Raw genomic sequence first — 26,445 nt, 5'->3', positions numbered from 1 at the left:
AATTTGAAAACATTTTCATAGTTAACTACTCACCAAGATCACTAGAAGTCACTCAGCCTGTTCTAGCACAGCTGCATGGGCAAAACAAGGGCACAGGTCTGTTCTTCCTAGGCTCCCTGCACACCACCTCAGCTTGGGATTGTCAGAGAAAGAGGTTACGTTTTCTCAAGAAGAATATTTAGTGATCTGTCACTAGACATTACGATCAAGCTGTCAAGTAACACAATGAGAAATCATACTTCTTTGGAAAGCTGCTGACTTGGGCAGTAGACTTTGGTTATATTAACTACAACTGGGTTTTGTTTGGCTTTTTTTTAAAAAAAGACTTCCCAGTTAGCAGGAGCCATGAGGGTCAACATCCCAACAGAACTATAGTATAGATCCTAGAAGGAAGTTCTGTACCTAATCAAAGCTCTTGCATGACCAGAGAGACAATGCAAGCTTGTCATTCAGACAGAAGCAAAAAGGCTTTGTGTAGAGCCACTCTGCAGGATCAGGCTCCTTACTGCATTTCAACTACCTGGGTTAGGCAAGGCCATTGGGTGGGAAAGAAAGAAAAGCCTTTACCCACAAATGATGGGTTGGAGCTTTTAGTGTGTTATCAGATAGATGTGAAAAAGGCTGTTCAATACTAGCAGAGCCAACCTGATAAATGCTGCCCTGGACTGCAGTGTTTGTGTTCATTGATTAACCAGCAAAACCAAGAATACAGATATTCAGAATGCAACGGTTCAGGATAACCCTAGAAACCCTTCTACCACAGTGTGGAAAGCTGGCAACTGCTTTAACTCATTGATGGCACTTACACCTAAGCTACCCCAGCAGCTGAAAAGGTCCAGGTGATAAAAGGGGTACAATTACAAGGCACCCTCCCCTTGGGCTGGTGTTGCTCTGAGGCATTCTAAGCTTGGAGAAAACTCAGGAAGTCCTCATGCCAAGAAGGGCTGTTTGCTTTTCAGCTAGAAGCCATGAAGGAGACACTGCTTTGAGTCACTGTGGCTCCACGACCTACTCAACCAACAGACCTACCTAAAGAGTAAGGACATATGGAGCATGACAAGCCAGAAACAAGATGCTCTTCACAAAAGTGACTTATACATGCAGCACAAGGCTAGGGTCTTTTCTGATCTCCTGGAAGAAGACTGAAGAATTTCAATGAGTTCCAGACTGGCATAGTATTTCTAGAAAAACCTGGAAGCAATCCAGGTCACTAAACTGTTTGGCAATTAAATCCTGAAGTTGCTACTCTCTGCACTGTCTTTTAATATGTAGGCAGTTAGGCAATCCACCTCCAGCTATGCTGCTGGAGCATTAACAGACACAAGAGCCTTGGGATTCTAAGTTAACAAGTCACATATTAAGCAAAGCAAACCCTCCTTCTATGACTCAATCCCTGCTAGAGGAGCAGAGAGCTGAAAGTGATCTCCACTGCTTATGTACATTGTTATTTTAAGCCTCAAAATAGACTGTAGCTAGTTGTAGGCTGCCCACAGAGGTCCTTTAAGTCAGCACACGCTTCTACAGTATGCATTGCCAGAACTGTCTCACTACCTAGCGTCTGAAAATTAATTTACTAAAAAGCAAAGCCTCAAAAGCTCTGGCAGAGCTGTTAACTGAAATCTCTAGATATGCTGATGTCAAGGGAGGAGAAGGGCAAGGCACCACGTGTCAAAGGGCTGTGGTCTAGGAAATTGTGACAGACCCAGAACAGATGACACACAGATAACTTGGCTAAGTTCAGTACTGGAGCTAACAGTTCCCAACATTCTTTGATTAATGCCCTGTCTTTGTAACCTATCTTTTCATATACAGCAACTGCAGAAAAACACTCAGGAAAGACTGCAGGGAAGTTCAAACTTCAGTCTTCATAGTGCAACTACAACACTGCCAGACCCATCTGAAAGCACCTCCAATTTAGAAGCTAACCAAGGGACATTACAAATGCTGGCAGATCTGATGTAGCAGAACCCACAAGTTCCTTTTATTCAGTAAGAGCAATTCCCAGCTGCCCACCTTCAATCTTCAGGTCTCTCCAGACACTAGCAAAGGTGATGGTTGGACCAGCCTAACCAAAGAGTAATAGCTTTGTAACTTGCTATCCGATTGAGAGTCCTTGGGGTTTATGTTCAAGTGCAGTGACAGGAAAGAGGGGTGTATACCACATGAGACTACCTGTGGAAGAGCTCTGCTAATGCTTTTTCTAAGCCCAGTTTGAAACTAAACAGAGCATGACAGATTCATCATGCTGTAATCTTGACCTCCACTATCAGACTATACTGTAATGATCTACAAGTGTACACTTCAGCCTCACGTGTCTTGACAAAAGATGAAAAAAGACAGCTTGACCTCTGAGACTTAAAAATTCAGAATCCACTTAAGGTTGAGTTCGCTGGGCAGATGAAAGCCACTTGCCCATGTCACAAGACTAGTATTTTTTGAGAGAAGAGTATTTCTGATTGGACAAAGTCCCACACATCTTGGGGTTGCCCATCACTCTTAGCAGCAAGATTTAATATAGAATTCTCTTATTTGAAGGTCTTTAGAGCACTGCAGCTTAACTTTCTCCTCTCCCTCATCCTTAAGATCTCTTTAAGTTACTGCTGTGAGTCTGACACCACTAGTCTTGCTTTGAAAGCAGCATCACATTGGGTGAGATGGAATGTTTTTCCTCCTAACTGCTTCCATCTACAAGAAGCTTGGTTAAGATGAACCTCAGGCTCCAGAAACCTTGCACAAATAAGCTATAAACAAAAGCTTCTCTTCCCCAAACAGGCTAGAATTGGTTTGTCAAGCCACAAGTGGTCTGAACAGCTGTAGATGCAAGTGCAGAAACAGTTCAAATGAGCAAGAAACCCCTATTACTTCTGTAGTTAAGAGTTTCAGAAAGTCCACAGCATCAGCACTTCCGAAGTATGAAGGCTTGGGTTGTGGGGCAGGAAGGAGATTCTTTAAAGTCTTTTCAAGGGAGGGGAAAAAAAAAATATCTCTATTTGATCAGACAAAGCTACAGCTCCTGCTGCTTTGAGAACTGCCTAGTTGCTCACCTCATTTTAGAAGACTTGCTTAAAAACCAGTCATTGACTGGCCACCTGCTGTGGTGAAATTTGTTTGAAACAAGGGTACATTGGACAAGGTGGCAGCTTCCTCATATCTCAGAAATGGAAAAAAACATTTGAAAGTCTGGTCCGCCAAGAATAGTTTTCTTCATTCCATTTTGTAAAGAAGATTTTTTTCCCAAGGAAAAGCTTCCCAGGACAAAGCTGTGCATTCAGGAGCAACTGGCATGATGCGGTCAAAAAGCAGAGCTAAAACACTTGCTTAGCCTCAGCACTAACCTCCCCAGGCAGCACCCAGCCAGTTCTCACCCTCCTGACTCATGTTCTGGGCCAGTCAACCACTGAACTGCTCTGCCAGCCTGGAGTCCTGGGGAAGATGACAGAGCTTCAGCCACCTGGGGAGCTGGCCAGAGTGCCTCTGCTTTTGATAAGGCTCTCCAGTTGAGGAAGGCAGACACTTTACTCTCAAAAGGAGGTCAGACGCACGCTGACCTTTCATTCATAGGTAACCACATGTTGGGTCATATGGCTGGCTCTTCACCTCAACAGCAGTATTGGTACCAAGGACAACCTCTGCTCCCCTAGAGCCATCTGAAGTTGATGCTCACCTCAGCATAGTAAAGGTCGATTGAGGAATGACACACGAAGCACACGAAGGGCAGTTTTGTTTCCTCAAGGCAGACAGCCATGACCTGTGTAAGCTACAGCTGTAGTATACTGTGAAATCTGAAACACTTCGAAAGTTGTAACCCATTGGAGATAAAAACCATATACCTCTACATGTCTAAATTTATCCTGTATCTATTTGATGCTTACAAGTGTTGTTTACACTCCACTTCTGTTAAAGTGAGAAGGTATTTAAGTCATATCCAATGATTATTACATGAACATCTACTTAAGCAAAAATCTGAAGTGTCTTTTATGACAGATTTTAGTGATATACAGATGCAGTATGAATAAGACCATAACAACATAGAGACAAGATATCCATCAGCCAAGAATATCCTTGCTAACTGATGCCCTAAAATAGTTCTAAAGGAACAGCCACAACCATGGCCAAGTCTTGCTATAGCTTTACTTGGTCACATCTTTTCTTCGAAGAAAAAAGGAAACCTGTATTTACTAATAAGGAGAATGTGTAGATACCCACAGTTTGTTGTAACAGGCCAAGGTGTCTGGCCTAAGGCAAATGAAAGGAGTTTCCTGATACGATAATGCACCTTTGCTACAATAGTTAATTATTGCTTTATTAAAACAAAAACCCACCTCTCCAACCTACTGAAGGTTTCGGGACAGGACAGTCCAGAAGGCTTGTTCCCCTGTATTACCAGACTGAAGTCTTGCTGCTTGTTTCACCCTTAAGCTATAAACTGAAGTGCCTGGAACACAGACCAAGGCTGAAGCAGTAAAGTGCTAATAGAGTGGGAAGTGTGACAGGAAAAGAACTTCACTGACACTGATAAAGAAGTCCTAAGGATGAATTAGTGAGACAACACCACTGACAGAACAAACTAAAAGATTTTGACCTCAAAGTTTCAGTCTCCAGATTGCCATGGGACTGCTTTCCTTCCAGGGGGTAGACTATGGTCTTTAATAACCATCTCTGCACAGACCATAACAGCCACTTGAGGGAAAAGCACAAGTGAGTAGGCATCTTTCCTGCAAACAGCTTTCAGACTTCACTTTGCACATTAAAACTAGAAGAGGATGTCTGGGTGTGGAAAAGCAATTCAGGTGAGGAAGAGCCCAGTGTCTTACTGGAGCCAGTAATCCTACGACATTTACATCGATATGGGAGTAGTTAGCCATGCAAAGATATCACTGTAGTTGCACAGGGCTAGAGACATCCAGTTCCCCACCAAATATAAGGCAACTCATGTGTCTGAAAACCATTTGATGCTTTGAAAGCTAAGGGGAAGAATTCTTGTATTATTTACCCTAATATTAGGGGAATAAATCTAAATACCCTACCCCACCACCAAAACCAAATTAACCCTTAACAGAGTACCTAATTCTTTACAAAATATTCTTTAAAGCAGATCAATGTCACAAAGATCCTGCAGATTCCGAATCCCTGGTTTCCATTTGGAAGCCACAGCCAGCTTTAAAAAGCCCTGGGTCAAACAAAAAAAAAATCTAGTACTAAGAAGATGACTACATTTAAAAAGAGGCAAAGATCATGAGAAGGTGACTGATCTGGTCTTGGTGCAAGAACATGTTCAGACAGAAACTTTAACTGTTATTACCAGCCTGCAGCTTTTCTCTACTTGGACTCCCAGCATAAAGACACCTCAATCCACAGACAGCTGAAGCATGGAAAAGTATTTTAAAACTGATTCAATTATGTAAGTGCATTCCTAGGAACTAAAAGGCTTCCCTTGAGATGGTGCAAGGCTGGAACTCCATTTGTAGTCAAGCATCTGTTTTTCCAGCCCACATTTCAGTGGCCTGGACTGAACTGCTCACTGGCTTGTGGCTTGGTACAGGATTTTTCCAGCACCAGGTCAGCTGAAAACAGTCAACTGTTACCCTGTCATCTACACCTAAACAAACACTGCAAATCAAGTTTTTGACCCACAGGTGAAGAGATTGTGACATTTGAAACTTCTGCTATATTAAAGCAAGCAGTCTTTAGCTCAGTAATCCTGTAGCAAGTCACAGTCAGCAACCTAACTCTTCAAGCAGAGCAGTAAATTACAAACCCAAGTGACTATATATGCAAAGATGCTCTGACCAGATACTAATCTCTGCTTTAACTCCACTTTGGAAGAAAACATTGTGATCAGACCCCAGCCATAGGATACCAAAGAGAATGGAAACCTGAAGCAGCAGGTGAGGGAACAATGTGTTCCCAAAGGGGGAGATACACTAAAGTGATCCAGAGTCTTTGGGTCAATTACTCCTGGCCAGATACAGCCTGCTCTGTGTCCGAGCACTGAGACTTTGTCTTTTCCCACTGGCAGATGGCATTGGCATACTGTACCACAAGCTTATCCATCCAGGTAAGAGGTTCTGGGAATAGTACAGACCCTTCAAAAAATCCCAGATGGCCTCCATGAAGGGGCAGCACATGCATGACATTCTCCTTTTTCTCTGTAAAACAAAAGGAGGCAGAAAGTTCCAGAAGGTTAACATCTTCAAGCTGAGAATGAAACCATCTTAAGTTGTGATAATTAAACTCAACCTCTGGCATAGCATCTGAACCAAAGGAGCAGTCATGTGTAGGAAGCAGAAGTGCACTGACAAAAGGTCACAGCTACTTTGAAGTCCAAAGCACAAACCTGTTGCTTCACAGATCAGGACAGTCCATGAGAACCAGCCCCAGCCAGTACGAGAAGGCTGCTGAAAGAAATGCTGCTGGCTGAGCCCTTACAGCAATATCTGTATCGCCACAAGAACACTCATTCGTGAAGGAGTGAACATCTTTAACACACATACACTGGAATTAGAACTGTTAAGCATCATGTTGAGTTGTCCTAAGCTCTGACAGTAGATCAGCCACCTTGTTCCACATATAGTGAGAACGCCCCCATGCTTGCTTCTGTCTGTAAGCAGCTGTAGACAAATAGTCTGCTCACAGCTTTGAACTAGGAAAAGAACGAACCCTGCTTTCCCGCCCTATGCACCTGCTATCTGTGTGATGAAGCAGCAGCCAGCTCTCTCTTCTGAGCTTCTAGAGGTCATCTGCCCTTTTTCTTAGCTCAAGATAGACAGCTCGCAGGACTTCTTTCAAGGGAGAGATCCTAGTTCAGTGCCAAATGACACAGCTATGCATGTGCTCCCTGCCTTCATCAGCAAAGGGGGCCACTCAGGTGTACTTGATGAAGACCATCAATATAACAACCCACTTTTCTACTAAATCCCAATGAGGAATGAAGACACAAGGAAGCATTTTTTCATCCAAGAACGTAATCTGCTGGCTATCAACGCAAGCCAAAACAGCAAAACGTGCCTGAAAGGACTCAAGTTCTCCCTGCTCAAGGTTAGCCTTGCTAGTTCTAGTAACTGATGATTTAAAGAGGCCTAGTACACATCCCACAGGTTTACAGGTGTAAGGAAGCAAGTCAACCTGCTCTGAAATCAGATCATGATGTGATAAGGAAGCTGCAGGTATACAAGCATACACAGCTGAGGAGACTGCTTCAACATACCTGAAAGAGCTCTTGGAATTGATAGAAGACTCTCATGCACAAGAGGATCATCAGCAGCATTAACCAACAGAAGAGGAACATAGATCTGCATCAAGAAACATGGCAGAAAAGGAAAAAAAAATCACTAGTAAGAGGCATTTGAATTTCAGTCTACAAATGGTAAAAGCATCTTAGCTTCACTCAATTATGGTATCTTTTTTCAGAGTTTCTCCAGGTACATGGCAGCATGAAAAGCATCAGAAAAGCAGAGTCAGAAATTAAGACTGGTGGTTTTCCTACCAATGGGCTACTCTGCAGTACTTTATTTTTTTGTGTTACACACACTGCCCCCCCCCCCCCCCAACTCAATTGTATGAAAGGGCCAGAGGTGCATGACAGCAAATACAGACTGAGTCACAGATCTTACCCATTCTCAGAATTCAGATAGCTACACCCTTTTTTGCTCTGCATTGCTTTGCACATCAGGCAGTTAGTGCCAGCTCTGTTATGGACACCTTGGGTAAAGTCCAGGAAACTCCCTTGGAACGTCTCCATCCTCTGGCTCGGTACATCAAGAAGGAATTAGTCTTCCAGTTCCATTTCTGCAAAACTTTGGTCTGCTAAGCATCTTGCCTGCCAGATAACATCCTAAGTCTCTTTCACAGTATCTAGCAAACCTTTCTTCCTTAAAACTGCAGGCTCTACGTCACCATACCTTTCTCACCTTATCTTCATACACTCAAGCGCAGTTCAGCTGAATGCACGGCTTTATCTAGATCACTTGCATGTTACTACTTGTCAGTTGTAAGCTCTTTATAGTCTAGAGCATTTAGCCCCAGTATTAGAGGTAGCAGGAATTGAAATCCCACTCCAATATACTGCGCTCAATTATATCTGAAAATCCCAGCTAAGACAGCTATGTCAAGGTATCAACAAAAGAAACCACAGAGTGTTTTCCCTCCAGTAGGAAAATGAAGGTAGAAGAGCAATCGCTATCGCAATAGCTTACCCTGTGCAAGTAATGCAGGCAGCTTTCTTCTTCATAGTATTCCTTCAAGGAACTGTAGCCATGGAACTTCCTGAAATAGAGAAGACCCTCATTGCAATAGTCTGCTTCTAGTACCCATGAGGACACATACGCAGCGACAGGAATGATGCCTCAATTTTCACTGGCAATTTTTTTTCTACCCAGTGTCTCTGCAAACTCACCTTCGGCAGCACATGCCTTTATGCTTTCTGCGCTTAAACCCATGACAGCATGGGCAAGTTAAATATGCAAGCTGAAGTCTACAGCAGCCTTCAGGGCATTTTCTTAAGTATTCCACTCCAGTTAATTGTACATATGAAACAGTTATAGTGTTGTTCATCTTTACCTGAAAGCCTTTTCAAATACAAGACCACCACAGTTTACGAATGTCAAACATACTAGTAACAGGGTCTGCCTACAAGCCACCTAGAATTCACTGTCATTTCAGTGCCTTGCTAAAGCATTTGTACTCCATCCCAAACTAAGAATTCAGTAAACCCATACTCAAGTGCCTTGTTTGTAAAAAAAAAAACCAAAAAACATAAGAGATGACATAGCTGTTGGCCCAAATTAGGAAAGCCTCAGGGATGAGGGACAAGTAGGAAGGTTTCTCTTCCATGGCTTTTAAAAAAAAAAACAAAGCAGCTAGCAATACTCCCAGTCTGCCAGAAGCGTTACAGGTATATAACTGACAGTTTACAGGTTCATCTTGGGAAGGTGTCAATGCCTGATACAGAACATGCCATGGTATGAACACTGCCACTGAAAAAAGTGCTATGTGTTTTCAAGGGCACAGGCAGTAATAGGCTTAGTAAAGCAGAAAGCTTAATTTAGGTGTTAGCACGACAAGTAAAAAAGGTTATGTTGTCAGCCAACCCTAATGTTTATTGAGAACAGTGTTTTTTGGGGAGAAGGTTTTTTTGAAAATTCAAGCAGGGCTAAGGACATCCATGAGCAGTTCTGAGCTGTTTTCCACATTCCTCACTTTTTTTGCTAGAGCTTGCAGGCAGAGTTGGCCTCTTCCCACATTATTGAGGGCTGCAGGTTCAGATGTTACTGATAAAATCACCCAGGAGGCATTTACGTACAGAAGCTGTGACTGTCAATAGCAAGTTTTTTTCCTGGTACATTTTGTTCAATGTGAAGGCAAGGAAGAATTTGAGGTTGTCAGCACTGTATTTCAGATTCCTACAGGCACAGCAAGGGGCACGCAAGAGCAACACTTGAAAGAGAAGGTACTTTCAGACTTCTGCAAAGGATCAGAGAATTGCCCTTCATACCTCATAACGTTGTCATCAATCTGCATAAGGGATGTTGCTGTATAGAGTTTGCTCAGATCAGCATCTGACAGGCTTTGTGGCTTCTTCACGTTATCTCCAAAAAGAACTTGCCTGAAAGAGTAACATCAAGAAAAACATCCAAATAACAGGGGCAGCAAAGCCATGACCTATTCAAGGATAACCGAGTTCACCAGGTCTGTCAAGATCAGACCAGAAGTGGCCTACAATATACACGAGGCTTTCTTGGGAACAAGCACAGTTTATTAATCCACTTCCCTCTGCAGCAAGGCATAACAGAAACCCTAGCAGCCCCTTTACAGAAAAAAAGATGTTTTCCTGTTGTACTAGAAACTGCATGAGGGGCCTCTGAAGAATCTTCCCAGAACAGACAGCAGTAAAATTATTTAGAACAGAGGCTGCATGTTAGAGGGAGGGTCCTTTGGCTTCAGACCAAACTTGTGGGTGGCTTGGGTGAGAGTACTAGCAGTCCTGGGCATAGCATCTCCTTTACCATCTGGTCCTAAAGTCTCCCCAGCACAGATACGAGGTTGGCTCACACAGCAGAAGTTACTTGGGGCATTACCTTAGCAGAAAGCTATTTACCACGGACACTTGTCATAATTAGTTATTGCCCTCAGGAGAAGATGTGTTTCTTTACCAGAACAAACTGCTCCCCTAACAAACATAACAAAAGCCACAAGTTGGAAAGGGGTCTTTATTCCCTTTCAGAGGCAGCTGCAGGAGAGAGTAGGAGGGAGGCTAGATTTGATTTGGGGGAGTTACCTTAGAGCACAAGTGATTATGGAAAAAAGTTTACTTAACAGACTTGCCTTCGAGCCAGCACTGGCTTTTTCTGGGTTATGAATTTAAGTACCTTTTAATGGGGGCCTACCTAACTTCACATTAAATTTTGTCAAGTTGTCTAAATATTTGTCAATCTGGAATGAATTATGTGGATCACCCTACATGTCAGCTGCCCTAATTCCTTCTACAAGTGTTTCGTACTGCACAGGAATGTAAACAATGAACCAGAAGTTTGCAAGTGACATATGCTCTTAATCGGAACAGGTCGTAGATACTCCCCTCCTTTTCCCTTGAGTCAGACAGCTTCAAATATACACAGATGAGGTACTTACATGTTTACTGCCCTAGAAAAAAGCACCCTGAAAACTTTGATGAAGGAAGCAACACTGAGTATGTCACCCGTTTAACACACACATTCCTTTATTTTGCAAGAACTATGGACCACAACAGCAGCACAGGGATCCTACAAGTACACTTGCACTCCAGGAACAGCAACATTAAGTATTTTGCTGGCTACAGGCTCTTTCTAGAGGAACAGCTAGAAGCCAGAGCTACAGCTTGACTATTTGCTTATTTGATAAGCAGCAGCCCCGTACAGCAGATCTTGAAGATTAGTCCTACCTCAGATAGATGGCAGAACAAGAGGCTTCTTGAGTATGGAATTCTTTGGCTAGAAGTGAAACAGATGCAGAATACTCCACTTTGAAGTCTAATTGCAATGTTTTCCTGTGAACATCTAGTTTATTTGTTAAGCAAGTTTTCTCAAAAGGCAAAAAGAAAACAAAGCCTGCTTTCTTCTAACAAGATCACCAAAGCTTATTTGTATATCTTACAGTACATGAATGAGATTGACATGTGCTCCCCTTCTCTGTTGGTTCACCTAAAGACCACCAAGCAAGGAACTGGCGCATCATCTTTCAGGAGTGCTATTTTAAAGGACCATGATGACATATCCAATATAGCAATTGACTGAATCAGTACTATCAGTGTAAGTGATGTACTGCAGTACCTGTGAGAAAGGATGATCTTCTTCATGTTGTCTGCCATGAGGAAGTTATAAAATCTTCTACATTGATCCCACTGCATAAAGGTTTCCTGTGCCCTAGAAAAACCACAGTGCAGAACAATCAAAGCTGTTAATGGAGATCTTGAAAGATCAGATTTAATACAGTGTAACACCTTATGGCAGCCTAGAGGCTACGAAAACAAATCTCCAGGCCCTCCTTGCCACAGCTTAACCTTTTCCAGGAAATTACTTCCCCTTCGATGAAGTTTGTTAGTATCAGAAAACAGATCTGCAGTCTCATTTTGCACAATGCAATTAGCAGTTTTGATCAGAGCATTTAAGAGCTATCAATCAAGATCTGCAACACTGACAAGAGTTTTAGTATCCCTTTGTGTAAGTTGAGTGCAATTTACCTAAATGGGACTACCAAGGAAAGGAATAAAACCTGTTGCTGAACAAACTGTTGTCTATTGTGTATATAGCTCTGCAGAGGAGATAATTTGTGCAGATGTTTCCAATATGTACAGATACCATTACTGTTTCAGCTTCATTGGCAGGAGCTATAGGAATAAATACTAGCTGCAGCTGCAAGTGGCATCTGAGTTGAAGTCTTTACCTATTCTCAAAGCAGAACAGCACTTTAGAGCTTATCTGTTGTTAAAACAGAATTAAAGTCATCCAGACTTCTGTGAGCTCTGCCAGATACCAGCGCTCCTTTGCTATGCAAGGGTCATGGGCAGGTTATAGCTTTACTCTTTGCAGGGTTTGCTGTTACTGAGGAAACAAACTATCATTTACTGAGCAACTTAAGAATGCTGGGAGCAGTTTCAGCTACTGAAGTACTCCTACCGTTTAAACATTAACATACCGTAAGAACTGCAGCAGATTTAGCATGACCTCCCAGGCCACAACCTGCAAGTCCCCTATCAGAGCAGATGCAAGCTATGTTTTCTCATAGTAAGCAATGCTGGAGTACAGAATTAAAAACAAAAAAGCATGAAAGTCTTTCCATATCTTCTTGCCTAGCTGGCTACTACACCTACCATGTTTATGTCAGGGCAGGGGAATGAAGACAGGAAAATGCGTATTTCTTTCCTCACAAAATATTTTCTAAGCAAACCTACTAAGTTACTACAAGACATGTGAAGTTAAAACTACTATATTTCCCTGCAGTTTCTGTGGTGTACAGTAGTACTCCTAAAATGAAGGGGTGCAACACTAGAAGAGGCTGCTTCCATTGAGGACTGCAGAGGTTTCAAAGCTGAGGCCTCTCCACAAAGCCTGTAGCTATGGTGTAGATGCATTCCACAAGATCAAGCAGCAGAATCAAGCCTGTGCAGGCAGAGATTAAGGAATACAGAAACATGTCCCCATCTAGCCTCAGGGAACACATTCCCCAGACTCCGTGTTAATTCATTAAATTAAGAGTCTCATTTTCTTCTGGCAGATCCTAGTATTACTGCTACTTTATTATGCCCATCTATGGGATTCATGCTTAATGCTCTGGAAACGCTTTCATATTTCAGCTCCCTGCTTCACCTTGCTCACCACCACTTTTTTCCCCCCACATCTCCTAAAGTTATTTGGGGTATAAAGGCTGTACAAGCTAATATAAAAATAAAATGGAATTGTAAACTAACTGGTCATGCCTACCAAGGTAATCCACTTTCATGTAGCCCAGAGGGATGAGGCCAGTTATTTTACCCTACCAGACCAAGCCCAGGAAGGCTAAGGCTTAACCATTCTACCTGGAGGGGCTTTGTACCCCATCCCTCCTCCTTTTAAAATGAGGGCACAATGCTCTCCTTACCTTCTCTTTTGCTTAGAAGATATTTACTGATGTTGCTTTCCCCTAGCTCTTCAGCTAATTAGCATTTAAAGCAGAAGTAGATATTAGGTAGGGAGACAAGCTCTGAAAAGCCTTCCTGCTGATTGCCCAGTAAGGCATAGCAGATGTTTTGTGACTGAAGAGACCGAAGATTTGCTAGTAGATGTTTACCCAGCAGGTGGAGTCAAGAGCTCAGTAATCTACATAACCCACGGAAGACTTGAATTAACTCAGACAAGCAGCTGTTATTTTTCCGCACGGATATTCAACTGTGGTATTGTTAAACAGGTTGTCTGTTCCCTGCTGTTCTGCATCATGACATACTACTACAGAAATCAGCTTAGAGAACAGCATTACTTGCACCATCACTTTGGAGACCAGAAAAACAATATTGCGTAACTGCAGATGAACCAAGTGCACCACAGCCAGATGTGATCCTTGCAAACCTTGTCTGACAGCTGCAATTGAGGAGCTGGCTTCAAAAGGATGCTCTGTGCTCCATGCCAGAACCTTAATACAACTAAGAACATTTTACTTGAAACAAAACAGGAAAAAACCTGCTCCTGAAAGCATCTGTTCAGATTTTAAGGGTGTGAACTCATGGGGACCTAGCAGTAGATTACTGCTAAAAGTGTGTGTAGTCACATCTGATCTCAGAAGGGGTTAGGTATGACAATATTATTGACATGCACATCAAACTTTTAGTCACATCCTAATGCTTCCAGAAAAGCTTTTCTTCCACCTGTAAGAGTTAACTCATTAAATGTGTCTTTAGACTGCTAAATATCAAACTGGTCCCTATACAGGCAGAGCATCAGCAGCATCAAGAGAGTTCCTCCTACCCTGACCACACTGGGAAGCCAAATTCCATCGCAAACCCCTCACAGGGCTGTCAATTTCACCATTTTTATCTGCCCAAAGGATCTTAACCCAAATTACTCTCGTCTCAACAGCTTCTTTCGCCTTGCAGATAGTCTCAGGGCTCAAAAGTGCCGTTATGTTACCGTAAAGTCATGGACAGCTACTGAGATGTAGCTATGTACCAACAGTAAAAACTGAAAGCAGTAGCTTAGCCAGTTACACTGTCTTAAACTTCATTACCTATGTACTCATGGAAAGTTACTGCACATTAGTTAAGCCACCAGTACTGTACCTAGATCCTCCATCAGTGAAGTGGAAGTGTTAGCACTAGGTGGAGCCGTTACAGCTCTTGACAGCCTTGGCTTTTAGGTGGGGAACCACAGGTTAACATTTTAGACTTCAGGGCTGTAAGCCTCCTCACCCTCCAAATTGTGTAACATAGTTGCAAGTCCCTCTCCATCTTCTCATCAGCCCACAACACTGTTTCAGTGACATGCACCAAGAGGGGAGCATGGACTGACAGCGTATGAGCTGTGTCTCTTTCTGGTCTCCCCAGGTAAGAGCTGCCAGATGAAACTGCACACTGAAGGCAGACAAGCTATTAGCAACCAAGGGATACTTCTCAGACTGAAGAGACAGCATAAACTATTGCTTGCAAACCTGGCATCATCTCAGCCATCTGTCATGCTGCCCAGCCTGCCTGGTTAATTAGACCAGCACGGTATGAGGAATGCCTCCTCTTAGGATGCTGTAGCAACAACACAGGCCAGCTCACATGCACAGACCAGAAGCTGCCAACATGCACCTGGCCAGGTACAGAAAACTTATTTGTATTACTGACAGAAAGCTTATTTGTACTTCCAAATCAACATAGCTTTGGCTGCTCCTTCAGGAAGGTGGCATCCCACACTGCAGTCTGACTGAGCAGTCAGACCAGTTCAATGCAAGAAAAACATTGCACCCTTCACCTTGCCCTTCCACGCACGTACCCTGCCAAAGATCTGCCCCCTCCTGCACTCCCAGAAGAGACCAGCACAGAGAAGTTTTAGACCTACCTCAGTGCACTGTACCCCTGGCACACGCTGACGCAGCACAGGACTCGCTCCTGGTTGGCCTGGCTCTCTCCCAGGTATTTGCACACTATGTTTCCACCCAGGCTGAAGCCCACAACAACGAGCTGGGTCTGAGGGTAGGTCTTCTTGATGTAATTAACCATGGCACCAAATTCCCAGGTGCAACCTAAAATAAAGGCAAGAGTCAAAAGTCATCTTCTAACATACCTAGATTACCACTTCACACTTCAGTTGCGTGCCTAAAGTCCAGCTTCTTACCCTTTCTGGCTTTCCAATAACCTTACGGTTTTAAGAGCTGATTCACACGTATTCGTGTATCTGTTTTACAAGTCCTGTGGACCTTAGCTCATGCTTAGTTCTGACAGAGTGCCAAAGTAAGATGAAATTAACTTGCTTAAAAAGCATGGCAACAGCTACTCTGACAATCTGAACTCCTCCTTTCTAAAGCAGCTTAAGAAAAGTCCAACAACTCTGGGCTTGACATTACTATCTAAGAACAGCACACATCACTACATTCCTGAGGCAGTCTGCCACTTCTAAACTCCAGTGGGGTGTCTGGAAAGCAGCTTGCTCCTTCGCTTTTAGCAAGACTGTTATGGATCCTTAAGTCCATGCTGATGTAGGGAAGGGATGGAAATGCAGAGCTGGCTTGTCAGGACAGAGCTCTCGGTGGACTGTTGCAGAGCCTGACTAAGCAGGTGCTCTCTGGAATCAGAGGGAAGCATTTAAGCAGAGGCAGCTAGCCCTTTTTAACCACCAGAGAGGTAAAGGTACTGCAGCTTCCTAGAAGACATATAGGTATCCCCTCTTCAAGAGAGAAGTGCCTCTATACAGATCTGTTCTGCTCTCAGCTAACCCCAACTTGCACCCACAGGCTGCAGGCACCAAGGGGTCCAGTTTCTGGCAGTACTGGAGTCCTCAGAACATTTGACAGACTTGAAGGCCTCCACACACGCAGTATCTGAGTACCTACAGCTATTTCTCCTGCCTCTGACTTTGGGAAAAGGAAACATCAAGAGAAGCAGCTGCAAAACTGATGGCATTAGTACACTGCTATTGACTGTCTATGCACTTTGTTAACCCTCCCATTGAATTTAAGACTGCAAACCACACAGGAGGCATCCCATGAACAAAAGAAATAAATCTCCAGCTATTCCTGCCTAAAGTCAGAAACTCAGCTCTATCCTGTGGAACTTGTCCAGGGAGATAAGCCCTAAGAGTTAGGTTGGCACAGGGTAGAACCCCAGCACTGCTCCAGTGTGCCCCCCCCCCCCAACTGTATCATCCTTGCTAGACAGACTGTGGTTTTAGCAACCCTGGTGCTCAGTCTGCTCCAGAGGTAGCTATTTACTTCAGTGAAACAGCAAGCTTCTGGCTGAGCATTTCAGCACAGTTGGGCACTAACTTGTGAGCATTCTTAATGAGCAACTCTCCTCAAGATAGCCAGTACTGCATTGCTCTAGTTCCCTCTAGAAAAACCCAGCAGTCAGAATATTTTAGTGTTTGACCCTAATGATTTGAGGTCAGCTGGTACTTATTTCAGAAATCTGAAACTAGAGTAGCTACAGGTCAAGCCTGATTTAAAGGCAGGAGGATTTGGCAAATCCCACATTTAGGCTACTTGCTCCTCAACAAATATGTCAGGAATCCAGCAAAAGCTGAAAGGACACTGGGATATTTGGGTTGGAGGCAGAGTAAAGTCTGCTCATGGTTTGCTGGCACTCCACTTAATAAGCAACTCTGCCAAGTGATTTACTGTCTTACTCAAAGTGCTAGGCATTCCTTGCCCTTTCCAAGGCTATAAAAGACTCAGAAAGGTATGTCTCAAGAGATGCACTACAGGCTAACTCCCTAAGGTCTAAAGTAAAACTCCATGGAAGAAAGCCTTCAACTTTTATAAAAAACCCAAATCCTTTAAGGAGGACAAGCTTAATTCCCAAGACACAGAGGCCTAAATCCATTAACAGCCTAGGGCCTTAATACAAACTGAGGTACTTGGTATTGCTGAAATGTTTTCCACCAAGGAGTGGATTTAATAACTATAAAACAAGCAACATAACATTACAACCCATTTGCCTGCCAGACTCAGAATCTCAAAGCACAATGTTTTGGCAATTCAGCTGTTCAAGATAAACATTCAAACTGTTAATCCAAACTTTTAGCAGTATCTTAGTCATCTTTTTAAAAGAAACCTAATACCAGTCTGCTAAACCCACAATCGACTCCCAACATGATGTACCTATAGACATTTGCAGTGATGAGGGACATGAAGGCTCAAGAAGCAGATCAGGTCACAGGCAAGGCAGCCACATTCTACAAATATCATGTTACTCACTAGCAGGGCAGTTCAGAATAGCTGGAGTCACCCTTAACAGTTCCAAATCCTTTATTCCTTTTAATTTCTAGGTTAAGACAGACTTCCTTATACTCAAGGTGGAAGCTCAAAGTCACAACAGTTAAGCACTAGCACTTCAGAGGCCAATCTTTACCTGTCCCTCCTAGGACAGAAACGTACTTTCTGCATAGGCCGGTAAAAACTCCTCTCTCATTACATTTTACAAAGCCTCAGAAGTAGTGTTTATCCTTCAGAGCCAGGTTTGTTTCACACTCCACTAAACTGACATTTCAGCATCTCTAAAAATCATCTGAGCAGGCCTTTAGTAGCCACCAGAGATTTTTTCCCCAGTAGTTCTTTCCGGAAAACTGCCTCCTTTATTAGGATACACATGTAAGAACAGAGAAGTGAATCCCAGTATTAGGCTCCCCTCTTCCTCACATGTAAGTTCAGTTTAGTTCCCAAGAAATAGTACAAACTTGTTATCCACATTCAGATACAGCAGTTGTGTTATGCTGAAGGAGACTGATCAAGCCCTAGAAATTCCACAAGACAAGCTTGAAAATAAGTCCCCAGCTGCCATAAAGTACCTACCGTATGTGAACATTCGTGGAGAAGTGAGCTCAATATTTGGTAAAGCTCCCAAGTGATTCAGGACAGCACATCTGTACCCATTTTTTTGCGCATAGTCAACAAAAGTGCGGATATACTGCTTTTCACTGTGGTTAGCAATCCCGGGGCAGATTACCATTGTGACATCCTCTGTGCACAGAAAGAGAGGAAAGTTAAGTAAATGTCACTTTATGCAAATTAAGAGATTCAGAAGGTTTCCATTTCAGATCCGTGGGAAACCATCTACCAGAAGCAAGCTAAAAATCCTACTACTCTGCCAAAAATCCAGTATGGGACAGAAGACTAGTGGCTCTGGTGCTACAGATGTAAAAAAGTAATTCATGTTACAGGAGACTAACAGTTTTCTAACTTCAGGGAAAGCTGCCCAAACAGTTCTGCAGGCACTGCCTAGAGACCAAGAGTAAATTCTTCCCTTTGAAGGATGTTTTTGACATTACACATGTTCTGCCTTCTGACAGCCTGTTGTGACTGCTAAATGTATGTAAGCTCTGGAGCCCCCTGCTTGTTCATGCACCAAGTGTACTGGCTGCGCTATTTTTCCCTCATTTCCCATCCAGAGCTGGGTGTAATAGATTTTTGAAATGAAGCTTTGCTAAACACAGATATTCTCATCAGCTGACATTAGTGAACAGTGTCAGCAGATCAAATGTCATTAGATTAGCCACAAAGCAGATGACTGCTAGTTTAACAAGATATTTCATCAACTAAGGAAGTAATTGTTGTATTCAAGTAACCACAGTAAATTAAATTTAGGATTAGCATATGTGCTTCAAATTAGCTATCAGACTCCTACATGCAAAGCTCCAACATTAGCAGCTCTATCTACTGAGTTTTCCCTCATTAGGAAAGCACTGCTCAGATTCTCTTCAGCAATAAAGATAACAGTAACTGTTCTCATGCAGCATTATACCATGAGGACCTCACTGACAGTTCGGAAAAAACCTCTGCTTTTTCTGAGGGCCTAAGTACTAGTCATGGGCTTACCCCTGCAGTAGCTGATTTTATTGTAAGTTGTAATTGTGAAGTTAAGCCACAGTAACTCATTTTTAAGCATTGCTGATACTAGCAGTAACAGTGAGTTTGAAAGCTGACATTCACTCTGAATACATAAGGAATCACCATGGTATTCTACTTTTTCCACAGAATTCTCTTCATGTCTGGACTCCTTCATACACTGTGCACAGAGTCTGTTTTCATGCAGACCTTCAAACATCTATTGTTAGTAAAGTCTACCAAGAATCTGTTTCTAAAGGGGAGAGAAAGCTGAGTTTCTTTTCCATACGCACCAGGCCATGAAGAACATCATACAGTTAGCTTCTGGTCTATGATCTCACAGTCTTAACAGGCAAAGGACACTCCAAACAAGGCTTACCAACACGTTCTCTTTGCCAGCCTCTCACCTGAGGCACAAGTTAAGGAACAGAAGAAACATTCCATAACTCCCCGCCCCGTGCCACAAACAGTTACTTAATCCAATAGGGTCTCTCCTGCTGTCAGAGATAAGCATACAGCAAGATGGCCTCATAACTTCCACACATTGGTTAGTATTGCTTAACAGCCCCCTTCCATCATCAGATTTAACATCTAACCTTGCTGACAAATCAGGTAGCAGTGTCCTCACCCATCCCCCAGAGCAGAGAATCAAGGTTAGCAGCTAGCTGCAGCCAGCAGCTGTTTGACTGACCTCCAATGCAGTGTTCAGACTGTGGCTCAAAGAGATCAAAGGTGGCTGTTGCTCCATCTGGCATTGTGAGGTACTTGCGAAGTCCATACGGATGTGGCGATCTCACTCTCCCCATTTTTCCATAAAGGGCAGTCTGAATATGTCCACTCTTTCCCCAGATCAGGGGTGGAATGTACCTGGAAGAGGCAGTAATTTAATTGCTTACCCCTGCTGAGTTAACAAGCCTTTGCAAACAGATAAGCACTCCCACAACAAATCTTCCCTTCACTACCAACTATAGTAACAAATAAATTGTTTTTGCTTTGACTGAACTGGCAACGTTGACCTTTGCAGCCTTACCCAAGAGGAGAGACTGAAGTTCTCAAAGCTGAGAAATCAGCACTGATAACAGCAGCAGAAGTCAGAAACCAGACATTCTTCTATACTGAAGTGTTACATGCACATATGTTTAACACCAAATACACAGCAGCCTTGTGCCTCAGATTGGGACAGCATGTTGCTAGCCAACCAAACTGACCTCCAGAACCTGTAAAGCATTGTAAATCTGTTTTAATTGAAACACTGAAGCCTGCTGGGTTGAACCACAGGAACTTGTGTAAGCACTTGACTGTACAAGCCAGTGGCAGAAATCATAGGATCCATAGCAAGTTTTGGAAGACCAAAAGCCCCAAGACTTGCTAGCAAGGACACACTTACACAGAACTGTTTTTCTCAGTTAAGCAAAGGCATGGTACAGAGTGATATTGCCTCACAAGCAGAGTTAGGTAAAGCTGGGACAGTTTTAAAAGGATTTGTTGGAACTGGCTAAACTCCACTGAATAATAAATCCCTCTCAACATAAGAGGGGAGTCTAGCAATTATCTTTACCAAGGGCACATTAAAACTAAGTGACAAAGCAGACTGTCTTTTTCCCTGGCTTCCTGGCCCTCAAAAAAGGACATAGGGGAAACACAGCTATGGGCCCAAACGCATTAAAGGCTTAGCTACTGGGTTTTTTTCAGTACAAGAGCAGCTGCAAGTGGTTTAACAGGAAGCATACTGTTGCATACACAGTGGTGGCAGGGCAGTCACCTGGCCACTCCACAAAGGAGAGACTGAGCTGATGCCTTGAAAAAAGATAGTTACTTCAGCTCTCAACAGGAAAGCACAACTGACTTCTTGTCTAGAAGAACAGTCCCAGGGGGCATGTTTCCAATTAAGGAGCTGCAGTCTCTGTTGCACAGAGCAGGATACCCAGAAGAAGCCCGAGAGCTACTTACACCACCTTGGGATCCCAAGAGATTAGCAGCTCCCTCCCTATTGCAATTTTTAGGGCTTCCTGCAGTTATTCCCTTTGACTGCTTGACACCACATGAAGTAGAGATCATGTTCTTCCCTGTTCACAGAAAACTAGGCAGCTCAGGACTCAGATTTCCTACTTAAGCCCATAATCCACTAGAATGTGACAGAAACCTTGCCTTTGTGCTCTGACACTACCTACCCACACAGCTGGACCTTCTTCCCCATGCCAGCTCTCACGTGTCATGGCCACAACTTCCTTCTCCCCCCTACACTTTTGAAAGACTTCCTACAAAAATAAGAACTATCTATGCTTGTTTAGCAAGACAAAGGCAGCAGTATGCGCTTTCTCCCTGTTCTGTTCTCTCATCTATGAGGGAGACTTCTTACAATCAAAGTAACACAGCAGTTCATTGTACAGTTTCACTCAGTTTCTGCAAATGTACTTCCCAAAGACCCAAAACAGATTCCTGTAGAAGAAGATACCACTTCAATAAAGGCTGCAAAAGCTGCCAACTCATCCTTGCAGCCTTGTTAATTAGCCCTCAGTGCATCCTGGATTTGATCACTCAACTATAAAACTTTTCAAAGAATCTATGTCAGACTAATAGCACTATTTATCACCAGCCCAGCATCTGCACTGGAAGATATGCACTGCACGTGGGTCTTGCCAGATGCAAGGTGCAGCACGCCAGCTGTGCCGAGATCCCCAGCAATGATGGGGACCATACAAACTCATCCTCTGCAATTGCTGGTAGAGATGGAAAGTTGTCAGAGCAGATTATGTTCTCACAATTCAAAGTAGGTATCCATCAGGACTGTGCAGTCAATTTAAACGAGGCTGCACAAGAAGAGCTACAGATGGTCCTGCTCAAGTCACATACAGCTCACTGCAGAGGGTTTTGAACAGCAACTATTATGCCAGATGGAAGAGACACTGCTCTTCTAGCACAAGAACAAACAGCTAGGTTCACCCCAGTCATTTACTACCAGTCCAGGTCAGCAGCCATCCCCACACTAGACTATGCTTGACTGCCTCTTTGCCTTCTTTCACGCAAGTCCTTTGCCGAGGTTTTGCTAGCAGCTTTTGAGGAGAGCTGTCAAATACAACATGAAAGATCTGCAAATGCTTATTATAGAAGACACTCAAGGCATCAATATTGCTGCATTGTTTCTAATCTTAGGCTAAGCACATGCATTGGAAAGTTTTGGTGATTCTGCTTCTATACAGTGCTTTTCAAAGACATAACCAAAGTCTTACCCAAAAGGGCTAACAGGAAAGCAATTTCTCCAGCTACAGCAACCAAGTTATACAGCTGTGACTGATTACCACTACCACATTGATAAAAAAAATATCAGGAATCTCTGCAAGCACCAAGCCTCTCCTTGTATCTGGGCACTGAATTGTAGGTAAACATAAGTCACAGTCATCCAGCAGAATAGACGCAGCAGCATATACCACAGGATGTTGTTAGGAAATTAGAAGAGTCTTCAAAGCCTCACCACTACTGCTGGCATTTAAATGAAGATAAATGGCTTCAAGCATATTGCTTACCAAGTGCACTGCTACCACAGCCTACCTCCTCAGGTCACAGCTGGTTCCTCTGGGGAAAAAAACCAAACCCGGCCTGCCTTCAGATAACTCATCTGGAAGTTACCTGAAGTACTGATCTTCAGTAAGTCAAACCTTTACACTACACATAGCCAAACAGCATATACAGTTTCATTGGTATGCTCTTCATTAAAGGAAATAGTAAAACCAAGGCAGGAATCCCCTGTGATTCCATCCATACTGATGGACAAATTATACCTGTAGGATCCACATTTCCCTCAAAGTTAAAACTGTGTGAAGCCTTACAGACATGGGTGCATTCACTGCTTGCTCCCTTCAGAGTGCAGAACCTTGTGTTTCTGAGCAGCCTATAGACCAAGCAAATAAATGCTCAGTTTATTTTCTATATTAACTCCAGTAAGTTGTTTAGGCGTCACATTGCCTGCAAAGACGCATTAGCATTAGTCAGTCTACATGTAACTACACTCCTCTAGAAAAATATTCAAAGGTCATTCCAGCATGAGTAATGTGCATAGGACAGTACTCCGATGCAGAGATTTGTTACTCCCAGTTAGTCATACTTAAACATGTTATGTTTGCATTTAAAAATAGAGCAGCAGCTTGTGAACTGTTTTAACACTTGCATGTATTTCAGGGCTTTATTCTCACTTTTCTTTTACTACTGCACATCAGCCTTCAAGCAATAGGCTTGTGGTGACATATATACCCTAAAATTCTTTAAGTATCCAGACTCTGGGAGACTAAACATCACAAGACCTCAACAGGGAAGGATAAAGAAGTTGGCCAGATTGCATACATCCTGCATGATCAGTGAAAAGCTAAGACAGATAACTCACTTTACCAGACTGATGCAAAAGCAAGCAGCTATTAAAAATATTAGACCTTCATTTACCATGACAAGTTGCCAACCTAAACTACTACAAAACCCTATAAAGCCTTGACAGTAACAAAGTGATGCCTCTGCATCATTGCATTCCAGTAAAAGCTGTCCTCAGCTGAGGGCCAAGTTTGACTTTGCAAGGCATCCTTATAATCTATAGCAGAATCAGGCATATGATCTGCCTGTCAGACTATTGCTGCTGACACTATTTCAGCAATGCACAAATCTTTTTTTGAAACTCTTCCTATAAGTGACTTCTATCTACATATTTCAGTGAGACAAAGTGTATAAGACCAAGTACTGAGCATAACAGTGCAAGACTGTACAGTTTTGAAGGACAAGACACCTGGACTTTCAGCTTGCTTTTAGTAAAACTATTCAAAGAAGAGAGCACAAAGAACTCTATCATGAAGGTGCATGACACCACACTGGTGATGGAAAAAAGCTTGCCAGGAATTGTGCAAGACTTCACTCTCTTAAAGTGCAAATCTGATAATAGGGTTAAATAAAATCTAGGTTATGTAAAAAACGTTTGAGACATTTTCATCCTCAACTCAGCTGGAAAAAACCTAACTGTCCAGTGCTGATAGTAATAGCCAGCACAGACTGTTTTGTAGCTAAGCCAACATTCCTCATGGCAAACAGCTGAAAAGAGATGCTCCTTTAAAACAATCATCCTTGTAGGCAGGAGAACGTGTACTCAGGGTATTTTTCTTATGGCTTACCTTAACAAAACAAGCTCAGCAGGGTAACACAAGCTAGATACCATACAGACTGAGCAACTAAGTATTCAGTTTAAGGAGCATTCAAGCATTGCCCTTCAGATTTCTGCTAAAACTATCACTACTGCTAAATTTAACCATGTCTGCCAAACAAGGGGCCCTCACTCCTAAAGCAGGTGGCTTCCCTCTGGCATTGATATTAAGTAGAAACAGTGAAAGTGTTCAAGGACATGACAGACTTCAGCTTCTCTATAACGCCTGCTATAAACCAAAGCGGTATACTGTAAAGACTACCCCAGCACGGCAAATGTCACTGTACTGAGATGAGTCACTACGTATTCCTCTGTGTACCCTGTTCCAGAACAGCTGTCACAGATGTATGAGCGCCCAGGCACAGACACCATGTCTATAAGCAGCATTTCCACTGTAGCAGTTTACAAATGACAGGAGCTGAGCAGTCATCAGGAAGACCTCTTACTAAAAATGTATATACATGTCCACATCAGGACAAGAATGATGTACTACAATACCACAGACAAGCAAGTACTGATAACTTAGGAGGTAAAAAAAAAGCTTCCTAGTTTGCTCCAGACCCAAAGGCTTTTAGCTGACTCACTTTCCTGTTTTGATTTGGTCAGCTGCACCACAGATACCAAGCACTTTAAGTAAAGATAAATATTTGACACAGTTAGTTATGGCTTCCAGTAGCCAGTCCTATAACTTCCAGTAACAGGATTCTGCAACAGAAGGCAGACGAGAACAGGTCTGGGGATGACAGTCACTATGGAAGCTGACTTACAATGGCACAACAAGTACAGAGCTCATCAGCCTTAACTGGCTAAATGAATTCACAGCCAGTTACATAAATCTGCTCAAAAATGCTAATGTTTTAGCTCCAAATGCTGTGTTTCAGCTGTGCAGCACAGCCCGAGATCCTGATAGGTCCACAACAGTGCCCGAGAGCAAGAGAATTCCTAAGCATTTCACAAACATCCTCCTAGCATTTTAATACTTAAAAGACTTCCAACACATGATTGTAGATTGTTTTAGTGGGTCTTAGGTAGCAGATTATAATTTTAGAACATGTACATGCCCAGTATGCAGGAATTTAGGAAAGCAGCAGCTGTATAAGCAGCTCACACAAAGCACATGAAAACTGTGCTATTTTTATTAGCAAGCATCAGCATTCAGGTCCTCAAAGAACTGCAATGGAAGTTCAGCAACAGGCTTATTTCTGGAGCATTACTTCATTTCATCTGAGGAGATTAACACTTTAAAGATTAACTCTTACATCACTTTGATGTGCACTGGATACTGATGGCAAGAAAGCAGAGCCTACAATTTGTCTGTGTCAGGGGACACCCCAAGAACAGCCACCCGTATTACAGCAGGTGACAGGTTATTTTCCCCCCTTTACAGAGCAGTTTGAAGGTATTTAAAGGATGCTTTGCAAACCAAACCTTGACCCTTGTTTGATTCTAGAGAATGCAATTTTAGTTGCAATCAAGAAAGCACCTCCAAGTCTGCAGGGTTCAGCCCCCTCCCCAAATATGTAGAAAACAGGTTTTTCTGCATCAGCTCAGACTGTTCTATGTGATGAAGACACAAATATGCAAGAGCAAAAATTTAAAGCAGCTTACAAGAGCTTCCATGTCCCATGAGTCTCTGAAAAAGAGGCTAACGTAAGCGGAGAAGTATCTGCTGCCCCTGGAAACTGTGTGAAGTCAGAATTACTTAAAAGTACAGGCTGGCCTCCTGGGTTAAACTACCTCCTTCCCAATTTAGGCAGCTTTTATTTAGTAAAGTGCCCATCACACCCTTCCTCAGCCTTCAGCGTCTACAAGAAGTCTTCTAGTCAAAACAGGGCACAAGTATTACAGCACATCTTCCCTGCTGGGAACAGCTGGAGAACAGCAGGCTGCTGCCAATGCCCCAGCAGAGCACCCAGCAAGGACTAATACCTGCCGAGGGGGCTTCTCCCCCCAGGGTCAATGTTCCAGCTTATCAGTAGGGAGCTGCCATTCTTCTCTACCTCTCAACATGTTCACCTGCCAAAGCTTCAGGAGTAATACTGCTCTTCTAGTTTATTATTCTCCTGGAAGTGTTCCTCCCAGGGTAAAACACCAAGGAGTTGACAGGAATCAAACACTGTTTGCTATTAGGTGGAAGAAAAGGAACACTGAAAAGCTTGAAGACAGTTTTTCTGACTACTTGTCTCCTTGCATCTAGGAGAACAGCAATGACAGCGCAAAAGAGTCTTCTGGTACCAGGCAGC

At 43.0% G+C, this 26,445-nt stretch overlaps 1 protein-coding gene across 1 annotated transcript in view; it reads right to left on the bottom strand.

The window, feature by feature from the left end:
* Positions 1 to 316: 316 nt before the first annotated feature.
* ABHD2 (abhydrolase domain containing 2, acylglycerol lipase) overlaps positions 317 to 26,445 on the bottom strand; it is a 40,581-nt gene continuing 14,452 nt past the window's right edge. Inside the window, exons 4-11 of the mRNA XM_037393274.1 lie at positions 19,718 to 19,893; positions 17,995 to 18,162; positions 15,048 to 15,231; positions 11,307 to 11,399; positions 9,494 to 9,604; positions 8,196 to 8,265; positions 7,208 to 7,292; positions 317 to 6,149 (exon numbers count right to left, since the gene is read on the bottom strand). Coding sequence (XP_037249171.1) covers positions 5,953 to 6,149; positions 7,208 to 7,292; positions 8,196 to 8,265; positions 9,494 to 9,604; positions 11,307 to 11,399; positions 15,048 to 15,231; positions 17,995 to 18,162; positions 19,718 to 19,893 — 1,084 coding nt within the window. The 3' untranslated portion in view covers positions 317 to 5,952. The remainder of the gene's footprint in view (positions 6,150 to 7,207; positions 7,293 to 8,195; positions 8,266 to 9,493; positions 9,605 to 11,306; positions 11,400 to 15,047; positions 15,232 to 17,994; positions 18,163 to 19,717; positions 19,894 to 26,445) is intronic.

Source organism: Falco rusticolus, chromosome 7 (assembly GCF_015220075.1).
Source record: "Falco rusticolus isolate bFalRus1 chromosome 7, bFalRus1.pri, whole genome shotgun sequence".
Taxonomy (NCBI): Eukaryota; Metazoa; Chordata; class Aves; order Falconiformes; family Falconidae; genus Falco; species Falco rusticolus.
Note: the sequence above shows the minus strand (reverse complement) of the source record. Positions and strands in the feature narration are given on the sequence as shown.